Raw genomic sequence first — 25,957 nt, 5'->3', positions numbered from 1 at the left:
ATGCCGATTACGAGAGGCAAAGCCATTACGCTTCGCGCGACGCCGCGGATAACCCTCTATACGCGTTTTCGGCGCCGCCACCCAAGGAGCCCGCGGACACCCGCGTCCCGGCTAATTTCTCTCCTTTTTGTCTCAGCATCGCAATGCTCTTCACGGCTGATTTATGCAACGCGCGCCTGGCGTGGCCTCCTTACAACAAAGCCGAGGCCGCTTCCCTTCGACATGCCGGCCCGCGCTGAGGTGACTGCCGCCGACTGTGTCTCTAATGAAGGCGCGGCTTCGTTGCCGGCCGAGGGAGACAATCTGAGACGGATCGGGCGCGCAGTCGTTCCGACGCCGCGAGAATAGAAATGTCGTTCGCCGCCAAAGCGAGCGAGGCTTGGAATAGAGCGCACTTTCTGCTTTCGGGATGGGGAGGTGAATTCATTAACAAAGGACGACCTTGATGCGGCCGTGTGCAGGGCGAGGTGGGAGCTGCACTGCGCAACCGACAATGCGCTCTCTTGCGAGTCTCCGACTGACCTGACGGTGAATCGAGGCAGCGTGCGAGGGAGGCGCTCAAATTCTGAAGAGGCTAAAAAAATTCTCCAGTTTTATATTCAGCAGTTTATAAAGGAAACGAATAAGGTTGTCTTTCACTTTGGTTAAACATTTTTAAAAGCAAAAAAAAAGAAGCTTTGTAAATGACGAACCTCGCTATGATTAATTTACGAGGATAGTCTCGCATCTACTCAAGCGTAGCCATACGACTACAAAGGAAAGCTATACAGCTTCTATAGATAGTTCGTAGTTTTAAAAAAAATTCGTCCTGGTCCGGGGTTCGAATCCGGGACCACCGCTGTCTAGCTTTCCTTTGTAGCCATACTGCTGCGCTTGAGTGGATGCTACTGAGTATTTACTTCCTGGTTACAATAGTTGTTGAAGCGGAAGTTATATCTACTTTGTACCCCTTTGATTACCTGGTTCTTTCTTCTTCCCAGGCGATCCTCCTACGTTGTAACGACGAAGTTGTTCTGGGCGATGAAGTGAGTAATGACGGGCCACTAGCGTTTACACATTGCTGTCTTTTGGAGGCATGCACTCATAACCTACCATTTATAAAACAATATCTCCATATCGCCTCAGCAGCGTCGCATTCACTGCCGTCGCTGGCTACGGAAGCCTTTTTCTATTAAAGAAAAAGAAGAAAGCAATTGGTCAGTTTCTCAGTCGTACGCTCTTAGTTCTGTGCACCTGGCGCTTCCTTATGTAGCGCATGGCACAACATTGTTACCTGCGTGCAGCGCTGAATAGCGCCATGCTATTTCCACCGCCAACTAACACAGGTCAGTATACAGGTGTTGTTTATGGTTGCCGTGTCGTTGCTGTTGTTCTTGGCACCCGCCGCGGTGGCTCAGTGGTTAGGGCGCTCGGCTACTGATCCGGAGCTCCCGGGTTCGAACCCGACCGCGGCGGCTGCGTTTTTGTGGAGGAAAAACGCTAAGGCGCCCGTGTGCTGTGCGATGTCAGTGCACGTTAAAGATTCCCAGGTGGTCGAAATTATTCCGGAGCCCTCCACTACGGCACCCCTTTCTTCCTTTCTTCTTTCACTCTCTCCCTTATCCCATCCCTTACGGCGCGGTTCAGGTGTCCAACGATATACGAGACAGATACTGCGCCATTTCCTTTCCCCAAAAACCAGTTATTATTATTATTATTATTATTATTATTATTATTATTATTATTATTATTATTATTATTATTATTATTATTATTATTATTATTATTATTATTATTATTATTGGCTGAGACGGCACGCACAGAAGTGAGCAGGCTTGTCCGGAGCACTCGAGCTGCGCTCTGGAGACGAACAGATAATAATCATAATAATTGGTTTTTAGGGGAAAGGAAATGGCGCAGTATCTGTCTCATATATCGTTGGACACCTGAACCGCGCCGTAAGGGAAAGGATAAAGGAGGGAGTGAAAGAATAAAGGAAGAATGAGGTCCCGTAGTGGAGGGCTCCGGAATAATTTCGACCACCTGGGGATCTTTAACGTGCACTGACATCGCACAGCACACGGGCGCCTTAGCGTTTTTCCTCCATAAAAACGCAGCCGCCGCGGTCGGGTTCGAACCCGGGAACTCCGGATCAGTAGCCGAGCGCCCTAACCACTGAGCCACCGCTGCGGGGCAGACCAATACATGCGAAATTTCAAATCCGGTAATAGTTTACGTAGAAAACACTTGCGCTCCAGCGCCTGAGGCACAAGCACCGGCTCCCAACCTAGCGGCTGCGCTAAGGTTTCGCTTTATCGCGTTGCCCGGCGTTCCTGAACTCCACCAGCTTCTGTCGGCCGCCAGTCGAAAACACCTTCTTTTTACTCTTTCACTATTTTTATCGCGCATACGCAGGAGGCGCTTGGCAATCTTATGTGCAGCTACGCTAATACGTCTCCGCTGTGCTAATTCTCTCTATTTGTAGGTGCTGTTATGACGTGACAACAGGAAGGGGCTAATAACTCCCGGTGTGCAAATTACCCAGTCGAAAAACACAACAGAAAATTTTCTGTCTCACAACAGATTTTCGGTTGTATCTTTAGCCACGAACCTGTAGTAGCAACAGATATTTGTGTACAGTTACTACAGAAAAACAGCACAAAACTGAAAACTGCAGATAAAACTGTAGCACTGCGGGGAAATACTACAAAACTACAGGAAAATCTCTCGTTACGACGAAACGACAGACCATTTTGTCGTAATTTGGCCACGTGTTTTTATAGTTTTTGTTTCGACTGGTTTATAGTGCTCAAGCGAGCTACTGCTAATTGTAAACGTCCGCTTTTCTTTAACTCTTATTGTTCTCTGATAATCTCTCACTTCATTTTTGTGTATTTTTCTCTCATTCTAAAGGATCTGACCTTACATTCGAGGCTAACATCACTGCTTCAAACAAGAAATTATTTTATTAGCCGCTCTGTCAGCTCAGCATGCATCTAGGCGCAGACGACACGATGTTTTGTGTACATTGAAATAATTATTATTTACTCTTTTTTCAAGGTCTGACTCCGAACGAGGGCTCTCTAGGAAAGCCATTATCGAAGGTGAGACCCTGCGCATGCAACAAGCGAAAGCTCCCGAATACATTACTCAGGGCTTACAACAGGAAGATTGGTCCGCACGATTAATTTAGCGGGTATTAAAGTTGTGTCCTCTTTCGTCTGCTATTTTCGCCTGGCTCGTTGGGCAAGGCGTCACTGTATGTGCTATATGTACGCACACAAAGAGCTTCGGTGCAGTCGAAACGCATAACGCGCCCAGGTGCTGTGCGATGTCAGCTCGCTTTAAAGACTCCCCCCCCCTCCCCCCCCCCCCCCAGGCGTTTGAAATTAATCCGGTGCCCTCACCTAGGGTACCTCTTTTCGTCCTGTCTTTTTTCACGCCCCTACTCCCTCCTCCATCTCTTCCCACACAGCGTGGTTGAAGGTGTCCGCCGAGTTCCCTTTCCTCAAAAATCAACTCACAAGGTGGCTTCAGATGTCAGCGCACGTTAAAGATCCCCAGGTGGTCGAAATTATTCCGGAGCCCGCCACTACGACACCTCATTCTTCCTTTCTTCTTTCGTTCCATCCTTTATCCATTGCCTTACGGCGCGGTTCAGGTGTCCAACGATATACGAGACAGATAATGCGCCATTTCCTTTCCCCCCCAAAAAACAATTATTATTATTATTATTATTATTATTAATATTAGAAAGGAAACAACTCTGACATTTGATGCAGCTCCTTGGTGCGCGTCTAAGTGCGCACTCGGAAGTTTTCGCTCGAGTCCAAGAGAAATAAAATGAATGAATAAATAATCATGCGCAGATTCAGACTCTTAATTTTGATGCATTATTATTGTAGTTGTCTACCTGATATTGCATCCATTTTTCATAAGAAGTGGAGTTTCAAACTAGCACGGCTATGCGCGCTTTACGGAAGGGCATGCTAATGCCATAACGAGAGAAAAAGCGGACTCTGTGTACAGTAATCTTGTGCTTTCTTTTGTTCGATACTTTCGTCCCTCTTGCTTCTTCATACCGCTCGTTCCCGTTGTAAACGTCAAAGTATTAAAGCGAAAGTTTATGGAGGCAAAACACTAAGGCGCCCATGTGCTGTGCGGTGTCAGTGCACGTTAAAGATCCCCAGGTGGTCGAAATTATTCCGGAGCCCTCCACTACACCTCATTCTTCCCTTCTTTTTTCATTCCATCCTTTATCCCTTGCCTTATGGCGCGGTTCAGGTGTCCAACGATATAATACGGCATAATACGTTTTGAAAACATGTACAATTATCACCTGTGCCTTGGGCTTATCAGGGAAAAGAAAGCTAAATGCAATAGTTTAATAAGGTTTGCCGAATTAGCCATAAAAGGTCCATCACGCTACCCCACACGCAATCTCGAGTTTTGGAAAGTGCATTCCTTCCGGACTAATTATGGATTTCAGACACTAAAATATCGAATTCCTAATATATTAAACACATACCTAAAGGATAACATTCATATTCTTGATCTTAAGCCACATGAACTGAAATATTTATTCCTGTAATGTTACCTTTGTGTGTCCTATATATTTTTTACTTATACTTAAGCTTTGCCTAATTCAGTTGTCATGAATGCATACATTTGTGAATGCTTTCTTTGTTATGAACTATCAAACAATGTCGCCTTTATGTTGCTGTATTACATTTGTGCGCTCATTTTTACCATTACACTTTTCTTAGATATTAGTATCTAATATTCCTCCCACTTAGAAACTTGTATTCACTTTTTGTACGAGCAGTACATCCCATACTTTATTATGTATTATTATGTTTTTCATGTACGAGTAGTGCATTCTGTACTTTATTATGTATTATTATGTTTTTCTTCGATGAAAGATATGTCGGGTTGTCGGCGTGTACTGCTGCTGCTTTGTAGGGGACGAGGACTTGTCAAGCTGCTATCGCAGCTTTTTGCCTCGCCTCCCCCATCTTTGATGGAAATAAATGGAATATTATTATACTGCGCCATTTCCTTTCCCCCAAAACCAATTAAATTATTGAAGCGAAAGTTTTACTTTAACGTGGTTGGTGTTGGTAGGACCTGTTGTGCTGGCGTACTCAAGCGTGTTGCTGGAATTTTAACGTTGCGGAGCACCTGGCGGCACTTCTTGATCGCAAAATGAGAAACTGTCCAAATTATCGTAGAAATTAATTTGTTGCCTTAATTGTCAACAGGTCTTCAGGCGTCGCTGGAGCGGCTACAGCTGAGCTACGTAGACGTAGTGTTAATCAACAAAGCCGACTCCATGTGCCCCATGGAAGGCAAGTGCCACAGGAAGTCACTTCGATCACAGGAAGTCACTATTCTCCCCGTCGTCGTCATGCATGGAAGGGGAGTGATTAAAGCTGAAAAATATTCTTGAGCACGTAACTTTTCTGCAAGATAGTAACTGTAACACACCTAACGTAATGATAATATAACGCTTTATCTGTTTTGCATGCTTAACTATGTATGTCATTCATTTGTGACGTCACGAATTTCAGCCTGTCTCTGCACCATATATCCCGACAGTTTTTTTTTTAGTTTTTTGCGTTTTACTCGCTTCTTATGCTGCATGTTGCAGAAATCGTCCGAGCGGTTACCTATTGCATCAACCAAGGGATGGCCATGTACTGGGGCACGTCACGATGGAGCGGCATAGAAATAATGGTAATGACTGCTGCTTTTCACGTTGTTCATCTACCTCGACAAATTCCCTGGACACAACTCATTCGAGCTCAGGTTAAATCGTAAAAAGAAAAAAAGAACCAGGAAGCCAGAAAGATACTGAAATCACACCGCCTATGTGCAATTATTCGGAAAATCACTTTTTTATTGCGTTAATTTTAGCTGATAGCTTTAATACATCTTTAGTTCTCTAACAAAGCAGGCTGTAACGAAATTACGGATGTTACGATAGTTCTGCGATTCATTTTAGCTATAGTTGCAGGTACAACCTGTTGAGTTATCGGTATGCACCTTTTCGAAAAGACGTCGAATGGTGACGCCTTATTGAACGCTGGGCTGTGCTAAGAGAACAGGAAGGATTCGCGCTTTCCCCATAGACCCTCCCCCCTCCCCACCAAAAAAAAAACTCACAGGACGGTTAGGACTGTAACGCGAGATTCAGCGATAGCTGTTTAGGCATTGGTTTTTGGGATATTATGAGGTAGAAAAGATACAGTGACCTCATGTCGCACTGGTGAAGTGATCACGTGATGCACATCTCCACTGGCAGGCGGTTGTTCTAAACAAAGCCACCCGTAGGCTTATGCGACCCAGGTTGACTGTGACATTAACCGGTTACGCCGACGGCGACGAGAAAGCCAGGGACGGGCGCCTAACAGCTGTCGCTGTAAAACGGTTTTTCCTAGGGTCGTGAAAAGGTTTATGTAACCTCTTGTTGCACCGAACTAATTGCATCTACTCTCTGATTCGGTACGACCTGACCTTTCCTCATGAACGGGCAAGCCGAAAATTTCTTCATTAAAAAAAAGAAAACGTGGCAGCACTGTAACGCAGTCCACTGTGTTGTCTTCTCTCACCAGGAGGCGTACACGGTGGCGAGGCAGTGCCATCTGGTGCCCCCCGTCGCGGAACAGACCGAGTACCACATGTTCCACAGGGACAAAGTGGAACTGCAGCTACCGGAACTGTGCCAGAAGATTGGTCAGTATGCGCTCCCCATTTGTGCGCCTCACGTGACTCATTGCTCACACCTTAAGAACCCTACTCCTTTTTGCTACAGGCCCAAATGTCAAGTTCCTTCGAACTAATCCGAGGCATGACAACGCTCGTCGCACTTTCTTTTTTTGGCCGAGTGTGTTCAGGGATTGTTGAAAGCGTCATTCTTGATGATGATGATGGCATAATCGGTGGCCATTTGTCCCGCCGTTCGGATAACTAGAATTATAATGATGACACACGTGCTTTCAGCATGGGCCACGTGCAAAAGAAAAGAAAGAGAAAAAAAACCTATTGTGTGTTTCCTGCCTGTGAGGGTGTTGTTGCATCAGAATTTTTATGCCATCAGCAACATGGCTCTCGTCGAAAGAAACTATTACGGCCATGTATCTTGACAACATCTTATTCCTTGAGTGTCATACCGCTGAAGAGGCGTGTTCCGAGTGCACGCCATTACCTCGCAGGGATCGGCACAATGTCGTGGTCGCCGCAGGCCTTCGGTGTTCTGACGGGCAAGTTTGACGAAGGGGTTAACCTCCTGTCACGGGGCTCCTTCAGGGTAAGGCTTCGATTCTTCCTGGCCCGTTGACAGTTGCGACCTTCGTTATTACAAGCACAGCTTCCATTTATTTGTCTCTTCGTCTTTGTACTCAAGCAATCTTCTTTAGTTCATATTTTGCTGCATTTTTTTTCTTTGCTTTGTTCAAGCGTTTGCGTCCATGCCTGATTAAGTAAAGCAGTCCTGAAATTCCCGTCAGTGAAGGGGAAGTTCTTTTCTTACGTCCTGGATTCTCGTTCTCCCCTTGGCCCCGATATCCTGCGGTAGATCGCGGGAAGCGTGTACAATCGTCGATCAGTAGAGCCATCCATCATCAAGGACACTTAATTACCTTATGTGTTGGCAGTTCGATATCACCAAAAAAATGTTGATGCCTTTACAAGAAGTGACGTCAATTTCCTTCAGCCAATGGGAATGCTCCAGTCTTGTGACACTTCCCTCCACTCATATATAGGCGAATTTTATGGCCGACGAAGCATTTTGGCCCCATGAAGCTTATAATGACCATTAAGATATAGGCGCCTGTACCGGACGGTTCCGGATTAATTTAAACCACGTGTACTTTTTTTTAATGCACCTGCACACGCTTTTTAAATGCACATTCACACGCTTCCCACGCTTTATTGTTTTCTTTTGCACAGACGTCGTGACCGGCCGAACGGATCTCCTAAATATTTTTGTAGCACCGGAACAGAAGGAATGGTGACGAAAAGCAGAAGCCGCGAAGTTATTCAATTATTTGAAATAAGTGCGGTGACGATAATTGTGCTTCAGGGCCCTTTTAACGCACACAAAGGACATTCGTTACTGCCCGTTGTGCCAAACGGCGGTGCGGGCACATCACTTTTCTTCTGCTTTCTTTTCCTGATTCTTTCTAATATATGTCTGCTATGCCCTGCGTGCGGGGCAGTTTTCATTTCCTTTTTCTCGTCCATTCTACTATTTGACTGCTGTGTCCTATCATTCGCTGACAGTAAAACGAAACTATGCAAAATTGCCCTGCTTTGCGTGTTGCAACGTCGTCTAAATGTACTGAGCACACCGTTGCACGCCATTTCACTTCCCTATCACTGTAGTCCGCAATCAACGTAAAGTTGAATGGCGCAAGGGAACGAACACAGGAAGACACAGAGACACAAAGAGCGCCTACTACCAACTGAGTTTATTGCGGAATTATACGCCAGTACATTATCACCATCAGTGCGTTATCATAGCCAAGCTAACAAGAAGATATGTGTACAGAAAAAGATTACATTTATGTACAAAAGCCAGAGAATTGCTACTCACATGACAAGGCATGAAAAATTTTCGAACATGGTAACAAGATTGAATGACAAGATCTACACATGACCATCTAAAAAATCCAGTTCCCGGCCGCTGAGTTTGAACGACGAAGTGCTTAAGTGCTTATGCACTTCGTCGGTCATGTGTAAATCCCGTCATCCAGTCTTGTTATCATGTTCGTAAATTTTTCATGCCTTGTTCTGTGAGTAGCAATTCTCTGGCTTTTGTACTTAAATGTAATCTTTTTTCTGTACATATATTTTCTTGTTAGCTTGGCTATGATAACGCACTGTTGCTGATAATGTACTGGCGTATAATTCCGCAATAAACTCAGTTGGTAGTAGGCGCTCTTTGTGTCTGTGTCTTCCTGTGTTCGTTCCCTTGCGCCATTCAACTTTACGATGAACCAACTAGCCCAACAGCAAGTACTTCCGCAATCAGGTCTGGTGAAATCAAGCGGCTCACTCATGTACAGTGGTCGGATGTAGTGCGGTAGATATAGCGACGGATCGGTGTGCGCAGCAATATGTCTCCGCCGTGACGGACAAGGTGGACCGTCCGGAGAAGGCAATGTGCGAGGAGTCCGGTGGCCGTTTCCCGCGGCAGCAGTCCAAGCTCCAGGAGCTCTCCTACATCGCCGACAGGCTCGGCTGCAGCTGCAACCAGCTCACCATTGGTACGTGCCTGCACTTGCCGACGCCCACGGGAGTTTGGTGGGCCGCTGCAAGAACGCGTTACTCGCTCTTGTACACTCTCGGTGGAACTTGTGACGTATGTATATATACATGCAAAGACATCCTGGACACGCGCATTTCTGTAGCGATAGCTACATTACGGTAGCATTCCGAGCCTTCGGCGTGGCTGCGCCGCCACGCTGTCACGTGGTTGGCCACGTGGTGCTGAGCAGCTGCCGGCGGCGCGGCGGCGTGGCTGGTCACGTGGTTCGTCATGTGGTTGGTCACGTGACCAAGTTCCACTCGACCAGCTGTAGCTATCGCGTCACTCCAGGTTTAACCAGAGCTAGACCACCGGCATTTTTTTTTGTCAACGAAAAGTTGTTTATGAACGCAATTTTTTTTTCGCGTATCGTGAGATTGAACCGAAAATATCAATATATCCGCCGATCCTTCCTCGGGACGTTGTGTAATTTTCTGCTGTTTATTGTCAAAAAACGCACCCCGATGGTTTTCAGTCGCAGCCTTAACTATACTCGGTGCGAGCGGGGGACGAACTTTAGAAGAAAGATTTTCCTACACATCGGAAGATTAGACCATTTTCATTAATATGCTCGTAACAGCATTTTACAATATTACACAGTTGTCTCGCAGTTAAATTGATATCCAGGAAGGCTGGACTTGGAAGCAAAAAATATCGGGCACTATATACTAGCCCAGGACGCCCTGTGCACCAGCATGGGCCTCTTGCATGCGTAAATTCCCTTGTCCTGGACGAAGGATAATTTCTCAGCGCAGTGGAGAGACGACGTTTCGATGTGTGCGCGGTCGTGTGCTACATGACGTGCCTGTACTCTAAACGGGAATACGCCTACATGGGTGTAAAAACGGGAGTAAGCTGTCCTCTAGTGCAGTCCCCATTATAAAAGTGAATGCACTAGAGGAGTCAGCTTACTCCCTTTATACTGCCTTCCATTTAGAATGTGTCTTTCTTCGTGTCCCATGCTCTGCGGCGGTGCGCAGCGTGGTGCCTGAAGAGCGAGCACGTGCACACCGTACTCGTGGGCGCCTCTTCGGTGGACCAGCTCTACGACCACCTGGGTGCTCTACAGGTACGTGTGGGGCGCACTACATACTGGCGCCGCCATTAATGCGCCAACTGTGCCGTCGCCCTCATGTTAATTGTACAGACCTCAACCTCCAGTCGAGCACAGGTTTTAGCTCCGAGTGTTTTCTGCGTGTTGATTTTGCTAGGAATATTAGTACGATGAAATATGCATCACCGCATGTGAAAGCCCTGTCTTTACCAGATTGCAGTCCTGCGGTTATTACGTTGGAATGGGGTGCACCTAACATAGCCCTTCTAAAGTGAGTTGCGGATACCCCACACGACGTCCTCTGTGCCCTTGTTTACCGCCCTGGTCAAACTACCGTTTTTGTGCCTGGGATAAAATCATCAAATATTCATTCGAGGATACGTCATATGAAAAGGCTGCAAGTGATCGACCTTCTAATATACGGGCGGTGCGGGGTTCAGTCTCCAGCGCCGCCGGCTGCCACTAGTTTTTCAATGGATACACGCTTTTCTTGGGTGAAATGCGTGTAAAAATGGACCTTTTACCTCAACTCGCGCTCACCAAACGCCTCATCTTTGCCGGTTACTGGCCAAGGCATCACTGCATCATTAAAATCAAACAGTCATCATTAAAAGGCTACCGGTCCCGAATAGCCGGCCAATCCAGCCGTCCGTTCGTCCTCCCCCCAGGTGTTACCCAAGCTGACCTCGACCGTGATGGGCGAGATCGAGAAGGTCCTGGACAACCGGCCGCGGCTCGTTCCGCCGCCCAGGTGACAATTGCAGGAGCCCTGGCTGGGCCCCAGAGCACCGATCCCCGACAGCCCCGGCTCGCAGCAGCAACACATCGCGCTCGATCTGGACGACCCGGGCGCGGCTGACGAAGGCGGCCGAGTGCAGCGCTTCCTCACCAGCGTCGCGCATGCCTGCGTCATCCAGTAGCGGAACTCTGTGCGCACCTCCTCAGCGTGCTGCAGACTTGGCCCCGGCAGGCGCTTCTCTCGCTCTTCCGTAGATAAGATAAGGGGGGAACTTGCGCTGAAGTTTGCGGTGCCGATTGCAGCGCCATAGCATACTGCCTAGCGAGAAGAGCAAGCAGTTTTGGGTAGTACTCTTAGTACTTTTCCGCGCCACCTTCAGTCGCTTATTGGCGTGAGCCTCCGCGCTCTGTCGAAGGCGCACGTGCCGTGCGTCAGCTATCTGGACTACGCCGAGAGAAGCTAGGCAATGAATGCTGTCAGCCAAACGCGGGTATCTAATCGCGCGGAATGTGTTCTCGCTTTTGCAGCGGCCCAAGCGGCTGACGAAAACAGTTTTGAGTCACCGAATGGAACAATTGCAGTGGCACCTTGGCAGCGCAGGTTCCCCATAGTACACACTGCAAAGTGGCGTACCTTCCTGCTGGCAGGTTAATTCGCGGGCTCTTACTACCGCAACGTCGTTCCGTGGCAACGTGTAAGTGGTTCCCCGGGCTTGCAGTGACAATCAGAGAGCTGAAACTTTGGTGTAGTTGGGAGCGTTGCTTCATGGTGGCGGCCTTTACGCAGCTTTAGAGCCATCGCGACGCAATTACGTTTCGTAGCATAATGCGAAAGGAGCCCTCGGTGACCAATACAGCGTGTGCGTGCACGTCGGCAACTGTTACTACTAGTTTGCCGCTATCATCCTTACGAAAGGCGAAGCCATATCGATTCAATGTTGAGAAACACACTGGACCTTCACAAGACTGGAAGAACGAGAACGTCGTATAAAGGAAAAATAAAAACTAGGAAGCGGCGTTTCTTGCGCTATCCTTTAAAAGGCGAACGGGCTGCACATACATAGGCCGGGGCGTTCGATATACAATACTCGGCGTAGCTCGGCGGCAATCTGTAATTACACTGCCTAATCTACCGTGAACCGTTTCGCCATGAGTGCATAATGCCGCCGAGAGGTTGTGTAGATGACGGAGCGCTTACATGCTCGTGCAGATCGATAGAGACGCCATCGGCGAGCACGCGTTCTGAACGAGGGAGGAAAACAAAATGACAGCGATTCTCGATTAGCCTTCAACGACGACTTCAAATGACGTGCACGCTTCGTGGATCGGTAAGAAGGAGCGGCAACAGTTTCAGGCAGGCCTGTACCGATGCAACGCTGACCCCGCTGTCGTAGACGTCAGTGCCCGCGACGTCATCGACGGAGATGGAGAGTATGGAAACGCGTTTGCGTCAGTGTGGCGGATGCAAGTAGAGTTGGTACACATCTGCGTGACGTCAGACAAAGCGCTAAGTGAAATCGCCCGTCGTTGCCACATAACGCTTGTGTAAAACCACGTGTGTGTTCGTGTGTTAGGACTCTCCGGATTGTCCTCTTATGGAGGGCGTTGATTCTTCGCGGAACGCAAGTTCCAGCTTTGCTCGAACTTCGGCGGTATAGAAAAGAACAAAATTCTTGAGCGAACTCGGCTGACTCGGCAAATTCGGCGTAACGGTTTGCATTCCTCCGTAAGCGGCTCTTTGAATACAACGCGGCGTACGTTTTGTGACAGTAGTCTCGGAGGACAGCTGATCAATGTCATTGCATTGCCTGCTTATTGCTGGAGAACAAGGGAAGCGCCTGCTGAGCCAAGAAAACGTGTCCGTATAAAATCGGTGCTTCACTGTTTTCACGGGGATCGACCAACAGTCAGGGCTCATAGAACTGTATCTCATACTGTGTCGTTCATTGTTGTTTTCGATACAGGGAGTGATTATACTCATTAGCACTCGCCTGAGTGCAGCCATAATTGAACTTGTCTTGCCATCGCACATTGTTTCTATCAGAAGGTACTCAGTTTTGTCGTATACATCGTACGGGTTCTAGTTTCCATCGATTATCTGTGTAATACATCAGTGCAGTTGTAGGCGTACACGTTGTACATAGGCTGTTGACGCTACATCCTCAGCTTCGCTCCAACACAGTGTCATGGGGGAGAAGGTGTCACGACTGGCGTCGTTGCCATAGCAACCGCCAGAGAATTGGCCTGGCCATCCGCGTCAGTTGAAGTGCAGCTTGGGGAATGTTCAAGAAGCCAATCACTGTTAATATTTTGTTTCTTTGTCTGGGGACGGCCAGTGCTGTGACCGATAGCACAGTACTCAAAGTTTGCGCAAACCGCACGCCCGCAGTCATGGGGTTCTCCTGCCGCGAACAGCCAGGCCGAGCGGACTATAGCCGTTGTATATTGTGGGTCCAACGCACCCAACTGCTTCAGCACGTACTACATGTGACAGTAATTTAAACTGCCTGTCTGTGAGCTTGCGCGGGGTTGTTTGTGTGTCCATTAATTTTCGTGTCGTTAATGTTATTCACAGCACAATTATGCAACTACCTCGCTTTTGCAGTTGGCATTCGTACGGGCCTCCGATCGGCGGGTGTCATATTTTCTTCGTACTTCCTCTACATACACTTCATACTTCATGTTACGTATATATGCGTCATTACAACTTGAATTTGCCGCCAGATGTACGCGCCAATAGTTGCAGCTTCTCGCCACATTTGTTTCTATGGCGTTTCAAAGGCAATTTTATCGAAAGCTATAGCATAGACAACGGTACAGCAAGTGTGAAAAGTGCTGTCATTGTGCAACATGACATGCCTCGTATTTTAATACACCTATAGCTTTTGACATGCCCAAAAATCCAAGATGTAAAAATGAAGAAAGGCCGAAGAAGAAGAAGGTGATGATGACGATGAAAACATTTTATTGAATAAAAAGCCTAGCGCCCCCCCCCCCCCCCCCCTCCACCCACCCCGAACTCGGAGGGGCTTTTATTCCAGGGCTCTTACGAATGCGAGTGCAATTAAAGGGGCCCTGGTGTGCTTTCACGGAACAAATTCCACCTCACATATGGCGCAGAGAAGTCACTACGGCTAGTCCGCACTGATTGTAAATAGCTGCAGCACCGCTCCAGCAATGTCCTTAAGGTTTTTTAATCACTCACTGTCCTCCGATGTGCGCGTTTCTATCAACGTAGGGGAAAAGCATGTGACGGCTTTTGGTATAAAATTCCTACGCGAGCTCTGGCTGCTTTTGAAGCGCGCATGGTCGGCAAAGCAGTGCCCACGACGTCACTCTTATACAGTTTGATAACTGCACTTTTTTGACCGCTGTCGTTGTGTCTTCGGAGACATCTCACATTTCCACCGTTTGGAACTTCGTGCACTAGACAACAGTCTGGAGTTGGGCTAGTCGGCGAAAACCAAACATGGGCAGAAAACAAGCTCGTAGATACAGGTCAAGAAAGCGACCACACACGCAGAGGGCGCTGCGCTCTGTGTAGCCTCTTTCTGGTTCTGTACGACGTGTTGTGTTCCGCCATGTTCTCCATACTACCCCTGCGCCTGCTTCATCGGGAGATCAAACACGGCTAAGGTAGTTCCAAAAAAAAATATTTGTCAAGTGATGCGCGTATACTCACTAAAAGCGAAGCACAATTTATACGACGTTCAACGAGTAAAAAACGAGCAAAATACTCGCCAACGGGAAATCGTAGACATCGCAATTAATAAACCACGGAGACCACAAGCAAAGTCGATATCATCGAACATAAGAAACACGTCGGCACTCTGGGTATCAGTGCAATCAGCCCCATGGGTACCGCCAGAGCATAAGTCAAGACATTGTTGTTTGGAGATCAGAAATAATGAAGAAAAGGGGATGTAGTTACCGGGAGTTTAAAGAGGCCAGTCCGATATCGAACCACACTGACGAAAAGGATACAATAAGCCGTGTCCACAAGCGTGCAGTCAGAAATAATTTAGCGCTCCTTCATTCCAGTTTTGCGCAGTCGAACCTTGAGGTGCGTCGAAATTATATAATACCCGCGCGCTGTGCGTTGCCAGAGGGTCCAAGCGATTTTTTGTGTGCGTGGTTGCGATTGTGAGCGTTTAACGATCTAAGCACTCTTCGTATACTGCGTATGTGTGTGCGCGACTGTTGCTGCGTCTGGGAATAGTTCTGTTTGCAAGATCCGGAAGTGTTTACGTCCGCTGTGCTTTGTATCGTATGGGGTTCCGGTAAGCAAGGTATCCCTTTCTCCTCTCCATCTGCACCATAACAGCGAAATTCTTGTACGACTTTTTCGCGGCGCCGCCTTGGAAGCCAATCGCACCGTTCCGCGGCTCCGTAGGGCCTCTAACAGGATATGACGTCATGGCGACACCACCTTCAACTCACTCCCGGCGTGGCTGAGAATCGTGCTTCATCATGAAGCGTCATTTCCGGAAGCGATGAAATGCCGTATCATTCCGTGTACAGAGCTGTGCCCATGTGAAGGTTAATAATAATAATAATAATAATTGGTTTTTTTGGGGAAAGGGAGTGGCGCAGTATCTGTCTCATATATCGTTGGACACCTGAACCGCGCCGTAAGGGAAGGGATAAAGGAGACAGTGAAAGAAGAAAGGAAGAAAGAGGTGTCGTAGTGGAGGGCTCCGGTATAATTTCGACCACCTGGGGATCTTTAACGTGCACTGACATCGCACCCCATGTGAAGCTTGATTTCGAATTATGGGGTAAGATGGGGCGTGAGTGTAGTATAAACGGAAGGATGGGAAGGGATCCCTTACTTTTGACGACGTTTATATGTGGCTTATGTGTTTTGAAGCTTTTATTTTGTGTATATTGCAAGCTACTGCAAATGGCGATAGCGCTATCTGGACACTAGCGAGGTATGTTCGGTAACAATATAGCTTGCATACTTCTCAAAGCACGGGGTAGTTGCTGTTTTATATTTATCGTCATTTTAAGGCAGAACTAAGGAAAATCGTCGTTAGCTTGCTTAGCTAAGGCACACGCGGTGCGGTAAAACATATTTACGGCCTCTAGCTCGCCCCGCCGCGGTGGCTCAGTGGTTAGGGCGCTCGACTACTGATCCGGAGTTCCCGGGTTCTAACCCGACCGCGGCGGCTGCGTTTTTATGAAGGAAAAACGCTAAGGCGCCCGTGTGCTGCGCGATGTCATTGCACGTTAAAGATCCCCAGGAGGTCAAAATTATTCCGGAGCCCTCCACTACGGCACTTCTCTCTTCCTTTCTTCTTTCACTCCCTCCTTTACCCTTCCCTTACGGCACGGTTCAGGTGTCCAACGATATATGAGACAGATACTGCGCCATTTCCTTTCCCCCAAAACCAATTATTATTACTCTAGCTCGCGGTTTCTGAATTCGAAAAAGAAGCTTACGGATAGCTTTCGCTCCCGCTGATGCGGCTGGCTATGGTTGGTTACCCAGTAGGTTACAATTCAAGCGACAGGGCGGGTTACCAATAAACTTATTTTTTAAATGTTAACTCGTTTTCGTCATTTTCAGAAGAAGCATTAACTACTTTTGTCAGTGGTCAGGTAGCAAGTACAGCCAACGACATTGAAATTGTCACGCTTTGTGCTGAGTCGTTCGTATTCATCACATTTGCATCCTTGCTGTGTCGAAACAATGACGTTCAGAAAGGCTGTGCGATGTCAGTGCACGTTAAATTTCCCCTCATTCATATCCCTTCCCTTACGGCGCGGTTCAGGTGTCCAACGATATATGAGACAGATACTGCGCCATTTCCTTTCCCCAAAAAAACAATTTTTATTATTAGAAAGGAAACAACTCTGACATTGATGCAGCTCTTTGGTGCTCGTGTAAGTGTGCACTCGGGAGTTTTCGCTCGAGTCCAAGAAAATTAAAATGAATGAATAAATAATCATGCGCAGATGCAGACACTTAATTTTGATGCATTAGTATTGTAATTGTTTACATGATATTGCATCCATTTTTCTGAAGAAGTGGAGTTTCAAACTACCACCGCGATGCGCGCTTTACGGAAGGGCATGCTAATGCCATAACGAGAGAAAAAGTGGACTCTGTGTACAGTCGACTCCGACCTCCATGTCTTCGGTACTTTGGTCGCTCTTGCTGCTACGTACAGCTCGTTCCCGTTGTCAACGTCAATTAAACTTCGAAGGCGAAAGCTTTAATAATAATAGGTGTTTGGGGAAAGGAAATGGCAGAGTATCTGTCATACATCGGCGGACACCTGAACCGCGCCGTAAGGGAAGGGATAAAGGAGGGAGTGAAAGAAGAAAGGAAGAAGAGGTGTCGTAGTGGAGGACTCCGGTATAATTTCGACCGCCTGGGGATCTTTAACGTGCACTGACACCGCACAGCACACGGGCGCCTTAGTGTTTTGCCTCCATAAACTTTCGCTTTAATACTTTGACGTTGACAACGGGGACGAGCGGTACCAAGAATCAAGAGGGACGAAAGTACCGAAACAGGAAAGACAAGGCTTACTGTACACAGAGTCCAATTTTTCTCTCGTTATGGCATTAGCATGCCCTTCCGTAAAGCGCGCATAGCCGTGCTAGTTTGAAACTCCACTTCTTATGAAACATGAATGCAGTATCAGGTAGACAACTACAATAATAATGCATCAAAATTAAGAGTCTGAATCTGCGCATGATTATTTATTCATTCATTTTATTAATGATAATAATAATTGTTTTTTGGGGGGAAAGGAAATGGCGCAGTATCTGTCTCATATTTCGTTATACACATGAACCGCGCCGTAAGGAAAGGGATAAAGGAGGGAGTGAAAGAAGAAAGAAAGCAAGAGGTGCCGTAGTGGAGGGCTCGGGACTAATTTTGACCACCTGGGGATCTTTAACGTGCACTGACATCGCACAGCACACGGGCGCCTTAGCGTTTTGCCTCCATAAAAACGCAGCCGCCGCGGTCGGGTTCGAGCCCGGGAGCTCCGGATCAGTAGCCGTTTTACTGGCCGCGAACTTGCGATTTTCGCCGTGGCGGTACTCCGAGGAGGCACATGACTTCACAACGCGCGCCTCGACGCGGATATTTCTCTCTCTTTCTGTCTCGCTCCCTAGTCACTACTGCCCATGTACCACTAGTAGCACCGAGCCACAGGTGTTCCGCCGCTGCGCAGCCTTTCCTCAAAATCCAACTTTCAATATTTAGTTTCCCCTTTCTTCTTTCTCTCCCCCTCTTTCATTCCTTCCTTTACTGCACGATTCGGGTGTCCACCGAGGTATGCGAGACGGTTACTGTGCCATTTCCTTTCCTCAAAAACAAAACAAAAATTTGGGGGACGCTTAAGCTTCGTCTTTAAGAGTGAGACGCGATAGCTTGTTGCAGCGTTGCAAAGGGGTGCACGGAATGGAACTCCATCGCCCATTCGGCGCGACGCGTGGCCCGTTGGACAATTTAAGGAAAGGACACCTTTCTCGCATATCTCGGTGGACACCCGAACCGGGCCGTAAAAGAAGGAATATGAAATGAAAATTGGTTTTAAGGAAAGGAAATGACGCGCGTCACAATTCTCGTTGGACACCCGTACGCGCCCTAAGGCGCGGTACGGGTGTCCAGCGGTGGGTACGAGCTTTTCTGCGACACGAGCTCCTTAACGCTCTCGCGTTAAAAGAAGTGAGAACATTGTCAACGCTAACGCCAATGAACACAGTTAACGCCGACATATTTCACTTTGTATATCCTGGATTAGCCGAGCTAATCCACATTAACCTTTACAACCAGTTTGATAAAAATTTCTCTTTGTCGGCCACTATAGTACAGGACTGGTTACATGCGTGATGCAGGTATGTTTAAGAGGCCAGTCGAGCGGTGTATGACTGCGGGTCAAATTCTTAACCACTTTCAAGCCTATGGTTGTCATTCTGCATATAGCGGTGTTGAAAGGACTTTCTGCCTCATATAGAGTGAAATCCCGGATGCCATCGAGTTGAAGGCGTTCACGGTCAAGACCACGTTTGCTATTCATTCGGCTGACGCCATGTTTTCATCTTGCATGGTATCTGCAGCAGGTTAGATTGGCATAGCTTGATAGTCTCTAGCCTGAAATGCCTGTCAACTATTACACGCAGTGACCGAACGCTCCGCGAGTTCTACCTTGAACGATTAATAACTGGACGCCCCACTCCAGTTGTAGCCAACACAGTGCTGTGCGCGTGTTTTAATTCCTCTAAAATCAACTAATCACGCGCACAACCTGGACACATTTCTTATTGAGTAAATAGTTTGTGTATATTACCTCTCCCCCTATCCTCTCTTCCTCTCCCCTCACCTCTGTCATTTCATTTCTCCATCCTGCCTGCTATTCTTTATTTCCGCTGCCCCAGCTCAGGTGCTCCAGTATCAATGGCAGATGCCGGGGCTAGTAAAAATCTTTTCCTTCCTTTTTAATATTATTTTAATTAAAAAACAACTACCGCCACATTTCCGTGGAGCCAGCTTAAATTTGTACGAGAAGCAGAAATACAAATGAAGAAGAGAGAGAACTTGACTGGCACAGCACCAGAGGGCGAACAGCTTTATCAAGGAGTTTCCAAGGTCGGCTGATGAGGTGAGCCAGACCCGCCACGTCAGAGAAGGGTACGGATAAAGAATGCTCCAGATGAGCACTGGCTTAGGAGCTATTGAGGACCATCTTATCTGACATGAGCTCTAAAGTGGAATACAACTTTTAAAAAAAGCCGCTGGCAACAATGGGCACGCGTGGTCCGCGGCATCCTGTGTTACTCCGCTGGCCAATCACAACAGGAAACAAAATCGGCTTTTCAATGTTTGGCTGTATCAAACAACCCGGATGCATTAAGATTCTTCAGTTTCAACTCGTTATTAGCTTCTTGTGTAGTTAAAAAGAACAGCTTTAGTAACGGTCTACTTTTTGTCCCGGAGGAATTCTGGTCGGTGGTGCTGAATGTGAGCGGAGCTTCACTGTAGACTTCATGTGTGTATACTACTACAGATTACGTTACACGAGGAAGGTCGAATAGAGAGTATGCCCTGACGGCACCTGGTTATGTGGATCCCAAGATCTAACTGTTCACTTTGCTACACAAGTGGGTTGCCCCGCCGCGGTGGCTCAGTGGTTAGGGCGCTCGACTACTGATCCGGAGTTCCCGGGCTCGAACCCGACCGCGGCGGCTGCGTTTTTATGGAGGAAAAACGCTAAGGCGCCCGTGTGCTGTGCGATGTCAGTGCACGTTAAAGATCCCCAGGTGGTTGAAATTATTCCGGAGCCCTCCACTACGGCACCTCTCTCATCCTTTCTTCTTTCACTCCCTCCTTTACCCTTCCCTTACGGCGCGGTTCAGGTGTCCAACGATATATGAGACAGATACTGCGCCATTTCCTTTCCCCCCAAAACCAATTAAGCTACACAAGTGGCGACGACTGTCTTTCTGGTCACCATGCAGCTGCCTCGAAGCTTTAGTGACACTACTGTGTCGCAGCAGAGGGAGCGGGATTTTTTCCCTACCCCTTTACTCTAGGTCGAAAAAAAGAAGCGCCCGCTTTTTCCAAGTGCCTTCTAATCGGCTCCACACAACTTGATAGGCCACTGTTTAGTCGCTGATATTTTTCCTGGTTATCCGTTATCTGCAGCTTATCAGTGTTCGGATGTTTTATCTGGCATCTGCCCGTTATGTGCGTATCCGCGCCTTTCAGCCACTGCGCTCTATGAGCAAACTTAAGCGAACTATTTTTGTGCTATTTTAATGGCGCATATTGTTTTATTACTGGGCTAAGTCATTGCTTGAGACCTGAAGAATAAAGCAAGAAAAAATCCATGCCGTTACTCTAGAAGAGAACCTTTTATACTTTACTGTAAAGAGCGTAGAACCTACCTATTTAACGTCACGTAGACATGTATCATACTGCGTATATAACACAAAGCAGTTATGCATAAACCAAAGCCGATTTATACTCGGCCTACAAGTGAATGCTGTATAATCGCTAACAAGAATATTATACTGCCGCTCACGACAAATGCGGCAAGTCATAGTTTTTATGTCGGTTTAGGCTATTTTCGTGCACGTTAGCACTTTATATATCAGCCTTGCACATCTATTTGCCGCAGCGCACCACACCAGAAATTTAAATTTTATGGTGACTTCGTCTTCATCGAATGCTATGTTCCCCTGTGACGTCTTTAAGGTTTTCGGCGAACGACACAAGAACATAACTTTGTCACCGTTTAGAGGAATATATAGACATCAAATTCTTGGTTGCGTGTTTTCATCCTTGTAATGACGCGTAAGAGATTAATAGACATAGAACACGGTGTAACTTGCCTGCGACCACTTGAAAAATTAATCGATGGTCTTCTTTCACCTGTTTCGATTTGAACAGCCGAGCAATGGCTTTGACGTTAAATGTCCTTATAGGTCACGTGAGGCATGAAAAAAAATGCGATATAATGGCTGCTTTGTCGTTTTAATCACTGCAACGATAAGCCCAACCTGCCTTAAGAGCTAGAATCAGAGCGAGGGAAGAAGTAGAGAGTATGATGTGGTTTTCTTCATGCCTCACGTGACCTAGACCTTTGACATCATAGCGAGCTCTCGGATGTTAAAACTGAAACTGACGAGAGGAGAAATTCAGTTATAATTTAGCGGTTGTAGGCGAATACGACGTGATGGTTCATGTATACTAAAGCCTAACGCATTATTACAAAGGGGAAAACATGCAATCGAAATTTCGTGCCTATAGCCCTTTAAGACTTCTCTATACATGCTTCCATAAATAAAAATAGCAAGCAGGGTCCTGTTGGGTGTGAATGTTGTGGGCGACTTATGGGTGTTTGAAAGCCCGAATATAGATGTACGCGTGATAACGTCTTTATTTGTAAATATGTCGTTTTGCTAATTGCCGTCGATGAGAAAAACGTCCGATAAACTGGAGCGACTAGATTTTGCTTTCCCGGATTCATAGCAATCAACACGCTTTCCGCAGCTAGCTGCAACACCTGAAACACGTACTATAATCACACTTTAATAGAATGAGTTCCTTGAAATATATTTTCATTTTTCGTTGAACCACCATCGCCATTTTGTCTTCGTTTCTTTTTCCTGTGCTCAAGACCAAGCCAAAGGTTGCAGGTCATTAGATCGATGTTCTGATGGATGAGTGTCTACCAAGAAGCTACATGCGCGCACCGCCTGTGCACCCCTTGCGCGTTTCTAATGCGTATTCTCTTGCTTCGTCAACACTGTGGCGAAAAGATCCGCCCCCCCCCCCCAAAAAAAAAAAAAAACCTCGCCTGTTTTTTATTTTTTTTCCCTGCCCACTACCTATCGATGGATTAGAAAAGAAGCTTGTACACGAGACGTTTATGAAACAACCATCGAATAAGGTTGCGCGGGGAGGCGTTAAGCCACGTCGACCCAAGGTGGGCGTGTGGAGGTTTGAAAGTGGAATATCTGGGCTGCTTTAAATTACCGTATTTACGCGAATATAACGCGTTTCGTTCTTAGTTTGTCGGTTAGAGAACGTGTCTCGCGTTATATTCAGAACCAAGGTATGAATATAATACGATTTTTTTCCCTCGCTGCTCCCCAAGCGAGCTTCACCACTACACTAGCGAGTTGATATAAAAAGCCAGCTTTTCGGCGGCCTTGGGGCAGCGCGGCGCGCGCAGGCAAAGTAGAAGGTGGCTTGAAGGTGGAAAGAAGGCGGCGCGGTCCATTGAGAGAGAGAAGGCACAGAAATAGTTTAGTGGAGTAAGGAAAAGGAAGAAAGGCGAAGAAGCGCAAGACTGGGCAACACAAACACAGTCAACACGGGGGTGACGGTGGCCGCTGCTGCATGGGAGACTGTGTATGTTAACGCATCGAAGGCTTTGCTGCTCATAATGATTTCGCACGCTTTTCTGGAGCTTGCTTGTCAAATAATATCGACGTATCTGTTACTTCCATAGTTTTGCTTGCCACTGCCGTTTTTTTTTTCCGAGCCCTCAGTTTATAGTTGGCTTGAACAGCCTGAAATAGCGTTAATCGTAATAATCTTTTTTTTTCTTTTCGTAAAGTCTAACCCCCCCCCTCTCCCGCCATCGCGTTATATATGCGTTGTCGCGTTCCATACGTGCGAATACGGTATAAACTGCGCTATGGCGTGGTGTTCATAGGATATTATGGGGTTTTGGAGGGCCGGGTTTGCACACTGGTTAAACAAAAATTAATAACCGAAAACCTGGAATTTTCGTGAAATTTATGACCAGCTATAAGAGCGCCAATTAATAAAAGCGTGGAAGTGTGTTTCAGCCGGCTCCTTCGTAGTCGGCTGTTACATGAAAGAGTTTAGCGCCAAATTTATGAACATAATCTTGCTCCCTGAATTGCTTGCTGCACGAGGGAGTGCATTTACTTTTTAGCCTTTGTCAGCATGAATAACCATGATTCTCTGAACTTCTCATCTTCCCGGTTGAAATCGGCGCTGGCACCTAGCACCATCACGTACGTCTAGCATAGAGGAACTAATAAACCAACGTCACAGAAGCATAAGCAACGTACCGCTGTTACCGCGCTGAAACATGATCACGATCTCCCATGCAAGAACTCGCTAACCGGGCAAAAAGAGAGAGAGATCGTAACACAATGTCTTTAGCAACGCATGAATGCTTTTCAGCACCCTCTGCTCCCGCCGAAAGAGGAGTCACGTCATTTCTCCTGCACTCTAAATGCAAAGGGTGTAAAAAGGGAGTAAGTTACCCTCTAGCACACTCCCTTTACGGGGCAGGGTATGCTGCCCAAGCCGTGGTGTAGATCGACACCACTTATGCTTAAGGTTAGCAACGAAAACAAATTCCCTCTTCAGAATATGTGAAGTTCTAGCAGGTACGAAGTTTTTAGCCGAAGTTTCAATCCTATTTGCTAACCTCAAGACTTCCGGTGCCGCATTTAGAAGCCTAGCTCCCATTGCTAACTGCATCAAGCTACTATGTTTTGCAGTGGAAAAACGCCTCTGTTGCCAAGGGTAAGCATTCCGTAAGTTCGGTGATCGAAATCTATCCGGAATTTGGGCAGCATACCCTACCCCTAAAAGGGAGTGCACTAGAGAACGGCTTACTCCCTTTTTACTCCCATATAGGGTATTTGTGTTTAGAGTGTGTGGCGCAAAATTGACGCTAGCACCGTTCACTCCAGTGGTGAAGCCAGAGTTGAGCAGCTTATTTCGACAGCAAATTCCTGCCCATCTTTTACTAATCTGTCTTTAACCATAGCCACCTTTTACTCAAAAATAGGCAGTTTAGAGGCGCATCGCTATAACCGGTGGCACCAGCTGGTGCCGAGGTGGCGCCGGATGAGAAGGCATGTCCTTCTCACTCTCATGAGACCGACCAATCGGCCCTTTCCTCACGGCACGGCACGGTTGAGGCGTCCACCGAGAAGCAATTGAGGTGTCACACTAGGCCAACAGTCGGCCGATTCGGTCTGCCAAAACCGTGTCGTCGGGATGCCTGGCTCCATAGCCAACTAAAACAGTCGGCCGAGTGTCAGCATCGGCTCCAGGTTTCCCGCAAGACGGCAGTTGGCCGATGGTCCGCCAACTCCCATGTCACACTAGCGAGACAACGTGCGACATCCTGCAGACCTGGCCCTTTCTCGTTCTCACTCGTCTCTTGTCATTTCCTGCTATGCGAAATTCATGGGCCAGGACGCTTCATTTTTAACTCTTTCGAATAAATCCCACCATATTAAAACAAACTCCTTAACAATCGTGATTATGAACCTAGATTGAGTGCAGCCCAGTACTGATCGGCACTGACTGACTGCTGGGTCAGAAAGGCATGGCTGGAAAAATAAATCCAGTTGCTCGCGTGTTAACAAGACTGGAGGGATTGTTTTCGCTTTCTGATAACAACGCTCCCACTCCGGCCAGGGTGCACTCAACTTTCTACAACAGACTATACCTTCTTCTCATGAGCGGGTACCAGAATGCTTTCTGCGCTTTCCACTGCGTGCATCAAAGAGAGTCATCTCTTCGTTATGGTGTGCAGACCAACTTTTCGCAGTTGTCTGAGTCACATTTCGGTGCTATAATGTACACCGCGGCCATTGCCAGCCATTGCCGCTGGCTCCTGGTTCAAAATATTTGCACTGCGATTAGAAGGCACAGCACTTTTTGAATTCCTTAAATTAGGACTTCACAGTTGATATTTCCAGAAGCTTGATTCCGTTTCCACAGTATTGCAATGGAAACCCTACTGTCTTTTAGAAGTGTCAATCTATCTCTTATTTCCCTCTGATGGAGCTAATATGTTTGTGTTGGCATTTCAGTTCTCTTGTTCACGTTTCATTTGTTGTTGATAGTATAGTTCCGCGTATTTGTTTACAACAGCTTTCTGTCGGTACGTGACAGAGATTACTGGCATATAAAGAGCTGACCTAGAGCTATGCAAGAAATTGTAGCATTGCCACTGCAGGCGCAGTGTGTGTGAAATTATACATTTCTCAACTGTAAAATGAATAGCTGCTGACTACCTTTCAACTGTGTTACTCCTGCACTGCCCAAATGTAAAGACAGCGTCGTTAAATAGCCCCTATCGCTGGTCATGAAGTTTGGCACAGAAACAGAGCTGTTTACTATTGAAAAGCACCCATCAGAACTGCCTTTGTACAGGATATCAGTGTTAGGAGTTAATAAATCGTCACTGTATATAATACAGTTCAAGGGCAACTCCGAAGTTTATTCTACCTTCTCAGATTTTACTGAACTTTCATGGTATGTTATCGGCAATTTTCTTGTTCTTTGTGCGAAGTTTCACAATGGGGTTCTGTTTTGTCGCAGCGGGAATGAATTTTAAAATTTCTGA

General features: G+C 47.0%; 1 protein-coding gene across 2 annotated transcripts in view; it reads left to right on the top strand.

The window, feature by feature from the left end:
• The window catches only part of Hk (potassium voltage-gated channel subfamily A regulatory beta subunit hyperkinetic), a 45,256-nt gene extending 30,531 nt beyond the window's left edge, over window positions 1-14,725 (top strand). Inside the window, exons 8-16 of one of the 2 annotated variants that reach the window (XM_077653795.1) lie at window positions 981-1,025; window positions 3,040-3,083; window positions 5,241-5,327; window positions 5,630-5,715; window positions 6,594-6,714; window positions 7,194-7,288; window positions 9,095-9,248; window positions 10,270-10,358; window positions 11,012-14,725. In XM_077653795.1, the coding sequence (XP_077509921.1) occupies window positions 981-1,025; window positions 3,040-3,083; window positions 5,241-5,327; window positions 5,630-5,715; window positions 6,594-6,714; window positions 7,194-7,288; window positions 9,095-9,248; window positions 10,270-10,358; window positions 11,012-11,098 (808 nt within the window). In that variant the 3' untranslated portion in view covers window positions 11,099-14,725. The remainder of the gene's footprint in view (window positions 1-980; window positions 1,026-3,039; window positions 3,084-5,240; window positions 5,328-5,629; window positions 5,716-6,593; window positions 6,715-7,193; window positions 7,289-9,094; window positions 9,249-10,269; window positions 10,359-11,011) is intronic. The other variant, XM_077653797.1, reaches the window with a different exon arrangement.
• The last annotated feature ends 11,232 nt before the right edge of the window (window positions 14,726-25,957 follow it).

This window comes from Amblyomma americanum, chromosome 2, assembly GCF_052857255.1.
Source record: "Amblyomma americanum isolate KBUSLIRL-KWMA chromosome 2, ASM5285725v1, whole genome shotgun sequence".
In the NCBI taxonomy this organism is placed as follows: Eukaryota; Metazoa; Arthropoda; class Arachnida; order Ixodida; family Ixodidae; genus Amblyomma; species Amblyomma americanum.
This window is presented reverse-complemented; position numbering and strand designations above follow the sequence as displayed.